At 44.2% G+C, this 15,282-nt stretch overlaps 1 protein-coding gene across 1 annotated transcript; it reads left to right on the top strand.

Moving 5' to 3' along the window:
• Window positions 1–10,600: 10,600 nt before the first annotated feature.
• On the top strand, window positions 10,601–14,801 carry LOC123443911 (uroporphyrinogen decarboxylase 1, chloroplastic). The gene is made up of 5 exons (XM_045120470.1): window positions 10,601–10,833; window positions 10,917–11,305; window positions 12,394–12,678; window positions 13,312–13,547; window positions 14,262–14,801. Exons 1-5 carry the CDS (start codon window positions 10,701–10,703, stop codon window positions 14,428–14,430), a joined length of 1,212 nt encoding a protein of 403 aa, XP_044976405.1. The 5' UTR covers window positions 10,601–10,700; the 3' UTR covers window positions 14,431–14,801.
• Window positions 14,802–15,282: the final 481 nt, after the last annotated feature.

The following is a 15,282-nucleotide window of genomic DNA, read 5'->3' as shown; positions in this document are numbered from 1 at the left end:
CTTGGGGATCCTCCCCCACCAAAGGGTGATCCCGTGTTCGAGCTTAAACAGTTGCCTGATACTCTTAAGTATGCCTATCTTGATGAGAAGGAGATATATCCTGTCATTATTAGTGCTCTCCTCTTAGAGCGCGAAGAGAAGAAGTTACTAAAAACTCCGAGGAAGCACCGCGCTGCTGTTGGATATACTCTTGATGATCTTAAGGGTATTAGTCCTACTCTATGTCAGCACACGATTAAAACCGATCCTGACTTTAAACCAGTTGCTGATCATCAAAGGAGATTAAATCCTAAGATGAAAGAGGTCGTTAGAAAAGAAATATTCAAGCTTCTGGAAGCAGGAATCATTTATCCTGTTGCTCATAGTGATTGGGTAAGTCCAGTACATTGCGTACCCAAGAAGGGAGGTATCACCGTCGTTCCTAATGATAAGGATGAACTAATCCCACAAAGGATTATCACTGGCTATAGGATGCTGATAGACTTCCGGAAACTGAACAAGGCAACCAGGAAAGATCATTATCCTTTGTCGTTCATCGACCAAATGTTAGAAAGGCTATCAAAACACACACACTTCTGCTTTCTAGACGGTTATTCAGGTTTCTCGCGAATACATGTTGCACAATCTGATCAAGAGAAAACCACTTTCACCTGCCCTTTCAGTACCTTTGCCTATAGACGTATGCCTTTTGGCTTATGTAATGCACCTGCACCTTCCAAAGATGTATGATGGCTATATTCTCTGACTTTTGTGAAAAGATCGTCGAGGTTTTCATGGATGACTTCTCTGTTTACGGGTCTTCCTTTGATGATTGCCTCAGCAACCTTGATTGAGTCTTACAGAGATGCGAAAAAACCAACCTCGTCTTGAATTGGGAGAAGTGCCACTTTATGGTTAATGAAGGTATCGTCTTAGGACACAAAATCTCTGAAAGAGGCATTGAAGTTGATAAGGCTAAGGTTGATGCAATTGAGAAAATGCCTTGCCCCACAGATATCAGAGGTATACGAAGTTTCCTAGGTCATGTTGGTTTCTGTAGAAGGTTCATTAAAGACTTCTCTAAGATTTCTAGGCCTCTTACCAACCTCTTGCAGAAGGATGTTCCTTTTGTTTTTGATGAGGATTGTGAGGAAGCTTTCGAAATACTTAAGAAGGCTTTGATAACTGCACCTATTGTTCAACCACCTGACTGGAACTTGCCCTTTGAAATCATGTGTGACGCTAGTGATTATGTTGTTGGTGCTGTTCTAGGACAAAGAGTTGACAAGAAGTTGAATGTTATTCACTATGCTAGTAAAACTCTAGACAATGCCCAAAGAAACTATGCCGCTACGGAAAAGGAGTTTTTAGCAGTCGTCTTTGCATGTGAAAATTTCAGATCTTACATAGTTGACTCCAAAGTCACTATTCACTCTAATCATGCTGCTATTAAGTACCTTATGGAGAAGAAGGACGCTAAGCCTAGGCTGATCAGATGGGTTCTCGTGCTACAGGAATTTGATTTGCACGTCGTTGACCGAAAGGGTGCTGATAACCCTGTAGCAGATAACTTGTCAAGGCTAGAGAATGTCCTTGATGACCCACTACCTATTGATGACAGCTTTCCTGATGAGCAATTAAATGTCATCCGCACTTCACATAATGCACCGTGGTATGCCGATTATGCAAACTATATCGTAGCCAAATACATACCACCCAGTTTCACGTATCAGCAAAAGAAGAAATTCTTCTTTGATTTGAGACACTACTTTTGGGATGATCCTCACCTTTATAAGGAAGGAGTAGATGGTGTTATTAGACGTTGTGTGCCTGAACATGAACAGGGACAGATCCTGTAGAAGTGTCATTCCGAAGCCTACGAGGACACCATGTTGGAGATAGAACTGCCCATAAGGTATTGCAATCAGGTTTCTATTGGCCCACTCTCTTCAAGGATGTTCGTAAGTTTGTCTTGTCTTGTGACGAATGCCAAAGAATAGGGAACATCAGTAAGCGTCAGGAAATGCCTATGAACTATTCACTTGTCATTGAACCATTTGATGTCTGGGGCTTGGATTATATGGGACCCTTCCCGAGTTCCAATGGGTACACTCACATCTTAGTTGTTGTGGATTACGTTACTAAGTGGGTAGAAGCTATCCCCACTAAAAATGCTGATCACCACACCTCTATTAAGATGCTTAAAGAAGTCATATTCCCAAGATTTGGAGTCCCTAGATACTCGATGACGATGGCGGTTCACACTTCATTCATGGTGTTTTCCCCAAAATGCTAGCTAATTATGATGTCAACCATAGAGTTGCATCTCCTTATCATCCTCAGTCTAGTGGTCAAGTGGAGTTGAGTAATAGGGAGATCAAGTTGATCCTACAAAGACCGTCAATAGATCTCGAAAGAACTGGTCTAGCAAACTTGACAATGCACTATGGGCTTACAGGATTGCTTATAAGAATCCCATGGGCATGTCACCGTATAAAATGGTTTACGGTAAGGCATGTCATTTACCTCTTGAGCTGGAACACAAAGCTTATTGGGCAATCAAAGAGCTCAACTTTGATTTCAAACTTGCCGGTGAGAAGCGGTTGTTTGATATCAGCTCGTTAGATGAATGGAGAGCCCAGGCATACGAGAATGCCAGGTTGTTCAAGGAAAAGGTTAAGAGATGGCACGACCAACGAATACAGAAACGAGAGTTCAATGTAGGTGATTATGTCTTGCTATACAATTCTTGTTTGAGATTCTTTGCAGGCAAGCTTCTCTCTAAATGGGAAGGTCCCTATGTTGTCGAGGAAGTATATCGTTCCGGTGCCATCAAAATCAATAACACGGAAGGAAATTTTCCTAGAGTGGTAAATGGGCAAAGAATCAAGCATTACATCTCTGGTACTCCCATAAATGTTGAGACCAATATCATCAATGTCATAACTCCAAAGGAGTACATAAGGGATGTTTATCAGCCTGTTTCAGACCTTGAAAACGAAGATGTATCTGTTTCGGTAAGAAATTGGACTCCGATACTTTTCCAATAGGAAATTTCTTCCGTTTTGGAATTTTTGGAAAATTAGAAAAATAAAAAGTAGTCGGAGAGCGAACGAGGCAGCCACAATCCCTGCCACCGCCCCCTACCCCCTGGTGGCGGAGGGCAAGCTTGTGGGCACCTCGTGTGCCTCCCGAACTCCGTTTTCTTGCGGAGGGCTCCTTCTGGCCCAGAAAAAATCAATATATAGTTGCCCGAAGGTTTTGATCTCCGTATCGCGCAGTTTTCCTCTGTTTTCGTTTCGAGCTTGTTGTGTGCCGCAGATTTAAGTCAAGATGTCTTCTCAAGATTCAGAAGAAGAGATCTATGTGGCCGATGATCGTGCTAACTCTAGGATTAATGGGGACTTGGAACCATATGGCTGGACCAGTGATGAGGAAGAGGACTATGATCCCAAAGGGAAGGAGCAAACAAGTTCCGATGAAGAGGAGACTCCTCTACCTCAACCTGCAAACACCCATGTCGAGTTCAAGAAGTCAAGCCTCCCTGACCATAGGAAGAAGCCTAAGACCTTGTTTATCCCTTCTCGTTTCTTGCAGGAGAGTAAGCAGGAGCTTTGCCATAGAGTTTTCAAACTTGAGGAGGAAAATGACGATCTAAGGGAGCAAAACTTTTTGCTCAAGTGGAAATTAGACAAGCTCAAGACTGCTCCAACAACACCACCATCACCACCAAAGGAAGACAACTAAGCATTGGTATGGGCAATCCCCTTGGCTTCTTCCAAGCTTGGGGAGTTGCCCTGGTATCGTATCACCTTTTTATCTTTTGCTTTTACCTTTGTTTTAGTTCTTTCCTTTTTAGTTTTTATTTCTTCTTTTAGAGGAATAAGTCTTTAGTTTTTAGTTTGAGTCTTTTGCTTTTGTTTCTCCCCCTATGTATTCGAGCTTACGATCTATATAATAAAGAGTATCTTAGTCAAGGGCTTCGCTTTGTGCCATGATCAAAAAGTATGAAAAGAACGATAGCATGAAAGATCATGAGACGATCTTATGGAAAGTGATAACTTCACTTATGACAAGTATGATGATTGAAACTTGTTGAGAATAAATCAACATAGACCTCAGTCACTGTTGCAATTAATAAGAAGTAATAAGGAAAGAGAGGTTCACATATAAATATATCATCTTAGACACTTTTTACAATTGTGAGCACTCACCAAACTATTACATGCTTAGGAGTAGATGTTGGACAAGGAAGACAACATAATGAATTGTGTTTGCTTGGTTCCAAACAATGTTATATGATTAGAGATCCCTTAGCATGTGACGATTGCTTCCACCTCATATTAGCCAAAACTCCCGCACCAAGTAGAGATACTACTTGTGCATCCATAAACCTCCAACCCAGTTTTGCCATGAGAGTCCACCATACCTACCTATGGATTGAATAAGATCCTTCAAGTAAGTTGTCATTGGTGCAAGCAATAAAAATTGCTCTCTAATATGTATGATCTATTAGTGTGTGGAAAATAAGCTTTGTACGAACCTGTGATGAGGAAGACATAAAAGCGACATACTGCATAATAAAGTTCTTTATCACAGGAGGCAATATAAAGTGACGTTCCTCCGCACTAAGAGGACACACGTTCAAACCTCAAAAGCGCATGACAATGCTTCCCTCTGCGAAGGGCCTATCTTGTACCTTTACTTTTTGCCCTTGTATGAGTCATGGTGATCTTCACCAATTCCCTTTTTGCCTTTGTCTTGGCTACCGTCACATGTTTGGGAAAGATCTATATTCATATATCAACTTGGAGTTGAGTATTTATGCTTTATTATTGTTGACTTTACCCTTGAGGTAAATGGTTGGGAGGCAAAACTATAAGCCCCTATCTTCCTCTTTGTCCAGCTGAAAGTTTGACACCATGAGTACCACGTGAGTTGTAACAATTGTGGAAAACAAAAGAGATGATTGAGTATGTGGGTTTTCCTTACAAACTCTTATTTGACTCTTTCTGATGCTGTGACAAATTGCAATTGCTTCAATGACTATGGACTATTGTTGGTTACTTCTCGGTAAGGTTTTTGCTTCATGTTTTGCTTTGTGAAGAAATTGTTACTTTCCCATAAGAATATTTATGATGTATTGATGTTCTATGTGTGATCATGATGCCCTCATGTCCGTATTATGTTTTATCGACACCTTCGTCCCCAAACATGTGGACATGTTTATGGAACTTGGTTTTCGCTTGAGGACAAGCGAGGTCTAAGCTTGGGGGAGTTGATACGTCCATTTTGCATCATGCTTTCATGTTGATATTTATTGCTTCTTGGGCTGTTATATTACTTGTGGTACCATATTTATGCCTTTTCTCTCTTATTTTGCAAGGTTTATTTGAAGAGGGAGAATTCACGCAGCAGGAATTCTCGACTAGAAAAGGAGCAAATCCTAGTCCACTATTCTGCACATCTCCAAATGCCCTGAAAAGTTACGTGGAGTTTTTTGGGATTATATAAAAAATACTGGGCGAAAGAACTACCGGAGGGGGGCTGCCAGGGCGCCACAAGCCCTGACACCGCCACCCCCTGGTGGCGGAGTGGGGGCTTGTGGGCTCCCTGACGGCCCACTAGCCCCCCTCTTTTGCTATATTAAGCGTCCTGGTATAGAAAAAATGAAGGGAGAGCTTTTTCGTGGTTTCACCACCGCCACGAGGTGGAACTTGAGCAGATCCAATCTAGAGCTCCGGCAGGACGATCCTGTCGGGGAAACTTCCCTCCCAGAGGGGGGAATCGTCGCCATCGTCATCACCAACACTCCTCTCGTCGGAGCGGAGTCATCTTCATCAGCACCATCTCCTCTCCAATCGCTAGTTCATCTCTTGTAACCAATCTTCGTCTCGCAACTCTGATTGGTACTTGTAAGGTTGCTAGTAGTATTGATTACTCTTTGCAGTTGATGCTAGTTGGATTACTTGGTGGAAGAGTTTATATTCAGATCCTTGATGCTATTCATTACACCTCTGATCATGATTATGATTATGCTTTGTGAGTAGTTACTTTTGTTCCTGAGGACATGGGATAAGTCATGTTAATAATAGTCATGTGAATTTGATATTCGTTCGATATTTTGATATGTTGTATGTTGTCTTTTCCTCTAGTGGTGTTATGTGAACGTCGACTACATAACACTTCACCATATTTGGGCCTAGAGGAAGGCATTGGGAAGTAGTAAGTAGATGATGGGTTGCTGGAGTGACAGAAGCTTAAACCCCAGTCTATGCGTTGCTTCGTGAGGGGCTGGTTTGGATCCACTAGTTTAATGCTATGGTTAGACTTTGTCTTAATTATTCTTTCATAGTTGCGGATGCTTGCAAGAGGGGTTAATCATAAGTGGGATTCTTGTCCAAGTAAGGGTAGTACCCAAGCGTCGGTCCACCCACATATCAAACTATCAAAGTAACGAACGTGAATCATATGAACATGATGAAACTAGCATGACAGAAATTCCTGTGTGTCCTCGGGAGCATTTTTCCTCTTATAAGACTTTGTTCAGGCTTGTCCCTTGCTACAAAAGGGATTGGTCCACTTGCTGAACCATTTCTACTACTTGTTACTTGTTACTTTTCGCTTGCTACGTTTCACCTCACTACACCATCACTTGTTACCGCTACTTTCAGTGCTTGCAGTTATTACCTTGCTAAAAACCGCTTATCAGAGCCTTCTGCTCCTCGTTGGGTTCGACACTCTTACTTATGAAAAGGACTACGATTGATTCCCTATACTTGTGGGTCTTCAACGTTCCACTACATCAACCGCGTTTCTTCACGCTTCCCGCTGTGCGGTCGACAAGGGTACATAGATCTAATCTCCTCTCGTAGATGGACATCACCATGATAGGTCTCCGTGTGCGTAGGAATTTTTTTGTTTCACATGCAACGTTCCCCAACAATATCAATGTGTTGCAACGGTCTTATTTGTTTGCTAGGTTTCCTAGTGGTGATGCTCCTACTTGCAATTACACTATCAATGGGCATGGATACACAAAGGGGTACTATCTTGCAGATGCTATATACTCGTCTTGGTGCACATTTATCAAGATCATCAAAGACTCCCAAACCAGGAAAGAGTGTGAATTCGCAAGGGCACAAGAGGCATCTCGAAAAGACATTGAAAGAGCAATTGAGATTTTGCAATCTAGGTTTGCCATTGTTCGTGGTCCTGCTCGATTTTGGACAAGCGATCCTTGAAAAAGATCATGACATGTTGTGTTATTCTTCACAATATTATTATCGAAGATGAGAGAGGCATGAACTTGGAGTTCTTCTATGACAATGTGGGTAGCCGTGTCAAACCAGCTAGAGTCCCTAACCGAATTAGAGCTTTTCTTCAGACCTACAAAGAGATTGAAAATGCAAACACCCACTTTCAACTTTAGAAGGATCTCATTGAGCACCATTGGCGAAAGGGTGGACAGTAACACATTCCATTTTTTCATTCATTTCATTTCATTCATGTGTATTTGTATACGGGATAAGTTTTGTATTGAATTATTTAGTTTGCTACGGTGATTTGAATAATTGTTGTACTTTGGATGATTATTGTATTGTAATTGACATTTTTCTTACATTGCACATTAGTAATTCTGATTTATGGGGTTTTCGGTTTGCGGGTCGACGCGGCGGCGCCCGAGAAAACCCCGCATAGCCGACCCGTAAAAGAGCATCTTCTGCGAATATCCTTTTTTACGGGTCTTTTTTGTGGGGTCTCACTCCGTCTGCGTCCGTGCTGGCCCGCAAAAACGTTTTTCCGCGAACTATAAACGACTTTTGCAGGTCGGCTTTATACGGTGCCTGCTAGAGATGCTCATCTCTAGCAGGCCCCGTATAATGCCCCGATCCACAAAATAACCACCAAAATATGGATCGACGCAAAAAAAGTTGCCCGACCAGACCCTGCAAACGCCTCCGACTCGTAAAAGTTTTTGCTGGGCGCGGCAAATTGCCCACCCCAACGCGCGAAAACACAGGTTCTCCCCCTCGCCCCGTCGGCTCCCTGTATATATTGGAAACGGTTGGTGGATTGGACATTTCAGCTCACGCTTTCCCCCACCCACCGCCGTCGGGCGCCGCCTTCGATTCCGGCCATACCAGTCGTCGGGATCACGTCGGTGGGCCACCACACGTCCGAGATTGACCTCCACCACTCCCTCGTGCCTAAGCTGGCCGGAAAGCTGCAGATTGGTGGCTGTTTGTCGCGGCCATCAGATTTGGCATTTCCGGCCACCGGCGGCTGCGCCAAGCCATGGATTGGTTGGGGAGCACCCCACACAGCCCCGGCAAAGCGCCAACACTGCATGCACGTACTGGTTCATCCTCTATTCGCCGTCATCGGTCTGCCGGCAAGGACTCTTCCGGCCATCGCCCGGGGTCGGTGGTCGCGGAGCAGCTCGCCGGCTTGCCGATGCCGCTCATACAGTGCGACGAGTGCATAGAGACAGTGATGCGGCTCACATCTAGTACACGTCAACACCTCGGATGGGTATTCTTCAAATGCAATAACGACGAGGTATGTTCTTCTTTCTGTTCGACTTTGTCAACTTATTTGGTTAAATTTCGGTAGCTTATTGAGGTGTTCATGTGTGTAGGAAAGGTGATGCTCATTTTGGTATTGGAAAGAAGAATACATCGATTTATTGATAGAAAGAAACTTAATATATATTAGTGCACTCCTTAGTATAATTGAGGCTAATGATGCGGTTGCATGCCTTTGAAGAAAATAAAGAAGCAAATAAATGTTTTTTCATGCTCGAAATTGAAAGGCAAATAACAGATTTGCCGGCCGGCGTGGACGGCGATCGAGCAGATACGGGTCCGTTTTGTGGGATCTCCTCAGCCACCGTCCACGCCGGCCCGCAAAAACATTTTTCTACGAACTGTAAATGACTTTTGCGGGTCAACGATAAACGACTTTTGTGGGTTGGCAGCCAAGCATCCCAAGGGTGTGTTTGGTTGCGTGGGTAGCTCCACCCTCAAACAAGTAAAACAAATCTTAACCAAAAATCAAGTTGAATTAGAGCTTAATTCCATGCATTAGACGTGTTGATCGGTCTCAAACTGCAACTTAGACACAAGACATGTGTTTAAGTGAACATTCTTTTTGTGATTTTGTAAGTCACCATTCAGAGCAAAAACAAGATGAAGATTGCGAGATTAGGAATGCCAAATACAAGACCTGAAACAAGTATGTAAAGCACATGAGCCATCCATAAGCAAATCATAGGACCCCCACAAACATGGGAGACATTGGGTGGCTCCTGCTGATGTTTAGATGGGACGATGCAGAGACAACCTGGCACCTCCCGGGCCTCCGACTACCATCCACCCCGCTCTGATGGATGGGATGTCGATCTGGCAGAGCAAGGGGCGTCTGGAAGGTGCCGTTGGCGGTGGGACTTCGTCTGGCACCCATCCCACTACAGTGGATGGGGTGTGGATCTGCCAGAGCAACGACCATTGGGAAGGCAGCGATGGCGACGGAGTTTGATGGCGGACGGTGGAGCGAGGTCAGCGGGGAGATCGACGAGGATTCGACCATCACCGTCACTGATTTGAGGACGACGACGAAAGGTGAGATGAAAGCTCGAGAGGGGAACCAGAAGGAAATGAGAGGAAAGAGGTGAGGGAACGCGCTGACCCCACGACTGCGAGTGAGGCGCTACCCCACGCGTGCATTATGGGTGCACGCCATTTGCATCAGTTGGGCTTGCACGAGGGAAACGCTCGATTCCGGCGTTCCCGTGAGCCTGGGTGAGAGGCCTCCTTTTACATCGGTCGGGCCAGGCCAAGGATATGCATGGAACCAAACAGGCTGGATTTTAGGCCAACTCCATCGCGCGACTCCAAAGGGACGCCCGGTTTCGTCCGTATTTTGTCCGGTTGGATAAAAAAACGGACGGCGGACGCCGGACAGAGGCCGGACAAAGTCCTTCCACCAACGCTGCTACCCTATTTCTTGAGAGCTTGGTTAGATCCGGCCGCTCCCGCGCCCGCGCCCCGCGACGGCAGCACCACAGGTGGGGGCGAGGGCAGCGCGTGCGGCGGCGGAGGACAGCACGGGCGTGCATGGTGGTCACGGGAGAGAAGATGAGGAGAGAGGGTGACATGTGGGCCATACGCGGACACAAGCGGACAAGAGGACGCGAAGGCGGACGTTTTCTGTCCGCTTTGGCCCTAAACCCAGAGCAACTTTGGTCTGGAAATAGGTTAAAAACGGACACAGACATGATAAAAATGGGTATGCTCCCACGCGGTGGATCGTTTATTTGTCCGTTTTACCTCAAACGAACACACTCGGATGATTTGGGGTCGCGCGATGGAGTTGGCGTTACATGTTACTCCCTCTGTTCCTAAATATAAGTCTTTAAAGGGGTTTCATTAATGAACTACATACGGATGTATACAGATATATTTTAGAATGTAGATTCATTCATTTTGCTTCGTATGTAGACTTCTAATGAAATATCTTAAAAAACTTATATTTATGAAGGGAGGGAGTAGGTGCGAGCCAGGTGGGAGCCAACCAAACACGCCCCAAATGCGCAGGCTGAACCTGCACACCGGGAGACGTTCGTCAGCTGTTGGGCCCCCGTTCTGCCTCCATCGCACCCAAACTCCCACTCCCAACCCAAAATCAGATAAGCAAAGCAGCGCGACCTCGCGAGCAACATGATGTCCCCGACGACTACCGCTACGGCTACGGCCACGGCCGCCGCCTTCCTCTCCGCGGCTCCTGCCTCCTCGTCCTCCACCCACCGCCGGCGTAGCCGTCTCCCTGCTATCTCCGCCTCCCTCCCGTCCGGTAAAACCAACCGCCCTAGTACTCCTTATTATCCCTCCCCGACATTTCCGCCCCAATCTGACCAATACCCACTGCATCGCCAGAAGAACCGCTGCTCATACGTGCGGCGAGGGGCGAGGACGGGCTGCCCAGGCCGCCGGCGTGGATGATGCGGCAGGCTGGGCGGTACATGGCGTCGTACCAGGCGCTGTCCAAGCGCCACCCTTCGTTCCGGGAGCGGTCGGAGACCACCGACCTCATCGTCGAAATCACGCTACAGCCCTGGCACGCCTTCGCACCCGACGGCGTCATCCTATTCTCGGACATACTCACGCCGCTGCCGGCCATCGGGGTGCCGTTTGATATCTCGGAATCCAAGGGGCCGGTGATCCAGTCGCCTGTGCGGACGGAGGAACAGGTCAGGGAGCTCGTTCCCATAGATCTCGATAAGCTCCAGTTCGTTGGGGAGTCGCTCAAGATTCTGCGCAGCGAGGTAATGCCGATACATTTGTATGCTTAACTATGAAGGATTAAAATTGCTATTGTTTTTTGTTGTAATAAATTGGCATTGGTGGTCTGTGGTGAATTGATGCTAGCTATATCAGTTTATCAAGCACTGTTTAGAGCCCTTGTATAGGCTTCATAGGAGTCAAGTAGTGGTGTGGTTTTGCGTTATGAAAATGGTACTATGTGATGAAATTGTTGGTTACTAGAGCAGTAGAGCTATTGTGGTGCAGTTATCGTGACTCATAGAAGAGTGTATCATAGGAGAATTGCCAGTAAACTCACGGAACTTGTCGTGATTCTGTCGGTCCAATAGGTGACGAACAGTATGGGTATTTGCTTGCACCTTGTTTTTATTATTGACTAAAGTGATTTGGACCAATGGCTGCATGGTTGACATCAAGCTCACAGTGTAGAGTCAGTAAAACCAAAACCGATGGCGTAATTTAGTAGCTTCAGGAGTATTTCTGCCTCTATGCCTGGCTGCTAGATGATATAAATCTCAGAAAGAAATAGTGACATGTAATGTGTGGATGAAAAAAGCTGATGCATTCTGCTTAGCCAGCGTATACCCACAATTCACAACATTGAGAATGTGAACTGGAAGCTGCAAAAGAAAGGAGACTATGGAACTTGTTGGGTTTCCAAGCATTTGGGTGTTAATTGGCAGGCTTATGCCGATGCCTTTTTTTTTGCATTCTAAACATTGGTTATGTATATTATAGCTATTACCACATGCTTTCCTCCTTTACATGCTTTGAAATAAATGGTGATGCTAATGCTTATTTCAAATCTCTGGTTCAATTTAAATCTTCCAGCAGCTTGTGGTCAAACATGAGAATGACGATATTTGCATATTACATCCTAAGATCACCATATATTACTTAATTTGTGCGTACAGTGGTCTAGTTTAAATGTTTAACGTTATACACTCATCACATAATATTCTCATCAGCATTAATAAGCTGTTTATAAGTAGCCCTTTGTATAAAGAATTGGACTAAATCTGCTTTATCTATGCACTTGTACTGGATTTTCTTCAGATTCTCATACGCCTCTGTTTCCACTACCTGCTAGATTGATGGAAAAGCTGCTTTGCTAGGATTCGTGGGGGCCCCATGGACAATTGCAACTTATGTTGTTGAAGGAGGGATGACCAACACTTACACAAATATAAAGCGCATGTGCCACACAGCACCAAATGTCTTGAGGGGCCTTCTCTCTCACCTCGCAGAAGCTATATCTGACTATATCATTTACCAAGTAAACTCTGGTGCTCAGTGTATACAGATATTTGATTCTTGGGGTGGGCAACTTCCACCTCATGTGTGGGAGCAATGGTCAAAACCATACATCAGACAGGTACCTGTTCTTTCGTTTCTCTCGCTCTTATCTATTTTCTTATGACATGGTGGCTGGTAGTCTAGTGTCGACCAGGTTGGAGCTGCACTGTATAATAGAGCATTAATGATTGCCAGTGTTATCTTCCCAAGTTCAACGTGTATTGTAAAATATCTTTCCTTGTATTTATACTCAAATACTTCTGATATGACGCGCTACTTTAAACTCTTTGTAACTGCTGGTATATTATACCCTCAACGAGCATGCAAGAATCAATAGGAAACTGTATGGTTATGATTGTGAGTTCTTCTATAATCCGACAAGGAACACAGCGAGCATGCAAGAATCAATACAAACAGTCGGAAACCATGTTCATGTCAGCAACATGTTCTTGTATACATGCATTTGGATACTGTATTGTGTTATACTTAACTTTACATATCTGCAAGGAGGTAAACACCATTGGTGCATACTGATGACTTATTTTGGTCATAAATGGTGATTCTTTTGAGCCCTATCACTTTAAAATGAATATCTAATGCAACCTAAGGAGTTCAGCTTAAACCTTTCAGTTCATAGTTTGTAAGGTTAGCAAGAGTTAAGAGTTCTGTTGATTATGTTCTTTAGATCTTTATGAAACTATTTCATTGGCAGATTGTGGCTAAGATTAAGACAGAATGCCCTCACATACCACTCGTACTGTATATAAATGGAAATGGAGGCTTGCTTGAGCGCATGAAGGACATAGGAGTTGATGTTATTGGGCTTGACTGGACAGTGGATATGGCAGATGGAAGGAGGCGCATTGGTGATGGAATTAGTGTACAAGGGAATGTGGACCCAGCATATCTATTTTCACCATTACCAGTATTGACTGATGAAATCCATAGGTTAGTGAATACTTCATCATGCGCTTATTTTATGTTCTTTTAGTTTTCATATAAATACACACCGAACAGTTTATCAGTGAGGCGTACCAAACTTCTTCATTTGTATTACGTATATGTTTGGCCATCAGTTATTCATGTTAAGTCTTCACTCGTCGACCAGTGGTTGTGCCAGTAACTCAAGCATGTAATGTCAATTTGAATTTGTGATGCCAAATACATTTGTGTCTGCAAATTTATACTATCTTTTGCATTAATTTTACTTGTGCTTAAGGGTTTTGCAAAAATGTTGTGTGGTCAATTCACCACACAACTTGAACTAGGCTTCGCCACTGTCATTGACCCTATGTTGTATGTCCTATTAAGGCCTTCTTAGTTCATCTCAGTGCAACTGGGCAGCTTGTACAACTGATTTCATTTCTGAAGCATTCGTTCAATTGCGTACCAAGTAAGCTATTGTGCTCATCTTTAAATGTCTTCCAACTTCTGGTTGTAAAACACTAAACAGATGATCACAGGATGTTGCATTCCCTTTTGGCAGGGATACATTAGTTCTGACCTTAAGTGCTGCAATTTTAGGTCCTTAGGGTTTGTATCATGTCATAGGACTTTGTATCAGTTGATGATCTAACTGGGTTACACAGTCCACTTATTATTTTTGAAAATACATCTGTAGGCATTGCTAATGATCATTTCCCCTCATGTTGTGCTATGTAGGGTTGTGAAATCAGCTGGCCCGAAAGGTCATATACTTAACTTGGGCCATGGTGTTCTTCAGCAAACACCAGAAGAAGCCGTAGCACATTTCTTTGATGTCACAAGGAGCTTGAGATATGACACCCTTTTCCAGGGTCAACTTACTGAAGAATTGCAACCTGTTGCTTGATGGTGGCCGGCAGCATTGCGATATTTTTTGGCCTTACTGTTCTCAGCTCAACACCTTCTACATATTAGAGTTCATTCCCTTTTGCTGGAGCTGTTCCTTGTAGAGACACCATGGCCAAATCAACTCAATTTTGTTCATTATGCATCTGTGTATTTCAGTCATTCATGTACTTGGCAAAGAAAAGGCGTGCCTCCTGCTTTTAGAAGGGAGCTGGAGTTTATTCAAGTGGGTTGTTCAACCCTTTCTGTTTTAGTTCCTTGCATTGGTTATCATTCCAGTTTAGAACGAACATGTTGCAGGTATTGCAGACTTATACTTTGTCTTCCTCTGCCTATGCTAATGAGCAATTGAGTATCATGTTTTAGGTGCCATGATTTGGTCTGGTACCAATATTTTAGGTGCCAGTCGGGTGCCATAACCTACCAGGCTGCAGTGCTTTAAATTGAACCTGTGCCTAGACCCATCTCGAAATTATTTGTTGCGGTGGGAGGTTAGCCCATGTGCTGACCTGCTATCTACTACTGTACTAGGTACTAACATATTCAGTATTTCTCGTTGTGGTCAACTGTCTGGGCGAAAATGGATGGTGTAGCCACAAATGTTTAACGCCCTTCAAAAAGAAAAGGAAAAAACTGTGGGACTTGCCTTACTAATAAACACGACATCGAATTGAGGCCGCATCTGTCATTTGAACAACATTGTTTCCTATACATTTGGTTCATACATATATCCCTTTAACGTTAACTTCAACGGGACGACTCATTTCGTCTGCCGTCATCCGTTAGAATCCGTACGGACAAAAGTGATGGTCCAATGCGTTGATTTATTGCCAAAACGCGTCGGCTTCGCGTC

This window comes from Hordeum vulgare, chromosome 3H (genome assembly GCF_904849725.1).
Source record: "Hordeum vulgare subsp. vulgare chromosome 3H, MorexV3_pseudomolecules_assembly, whole genome shotgun sequence".
Taxonomy (NCBI): domain Eukaryota; kingdom Viridiplantae; phylum Streptophyta; class Magnoliopsida; order Poales; family Poaceae; genus Hordeum; species Hordeum vulgare.
Note: the sequence above shows the minus strand (reverse complement) of the source record. Positions and strands in the feature narration are given on the sequence as shown.

Excerpts from the sequence above, each read along its gene's own strand:
- LOC123443911 (XM_045120470.1), top strand. The coding sequence starts at position 10,701 with ATGATGTCCCCGACGACTACCGCTACGGCTACGGCCACGGCCGCCGCC. Across the intron at positions 10,834-10,916 it reads CTCCGCCTCCCTCCCGTCCG|AAGAACCGCTGCTCATACGT; the intron begins GTAAAACCAACC and ends CTGCATCGCCAG. Across the intron at positions 11,306-12,393 it reads TCAAGATTCTGCGCAGCGAG|ATTGATGGAAAAGCTGCTTT; the intron begins GTAATGCCGATA and ends ACTACCTGCTAG.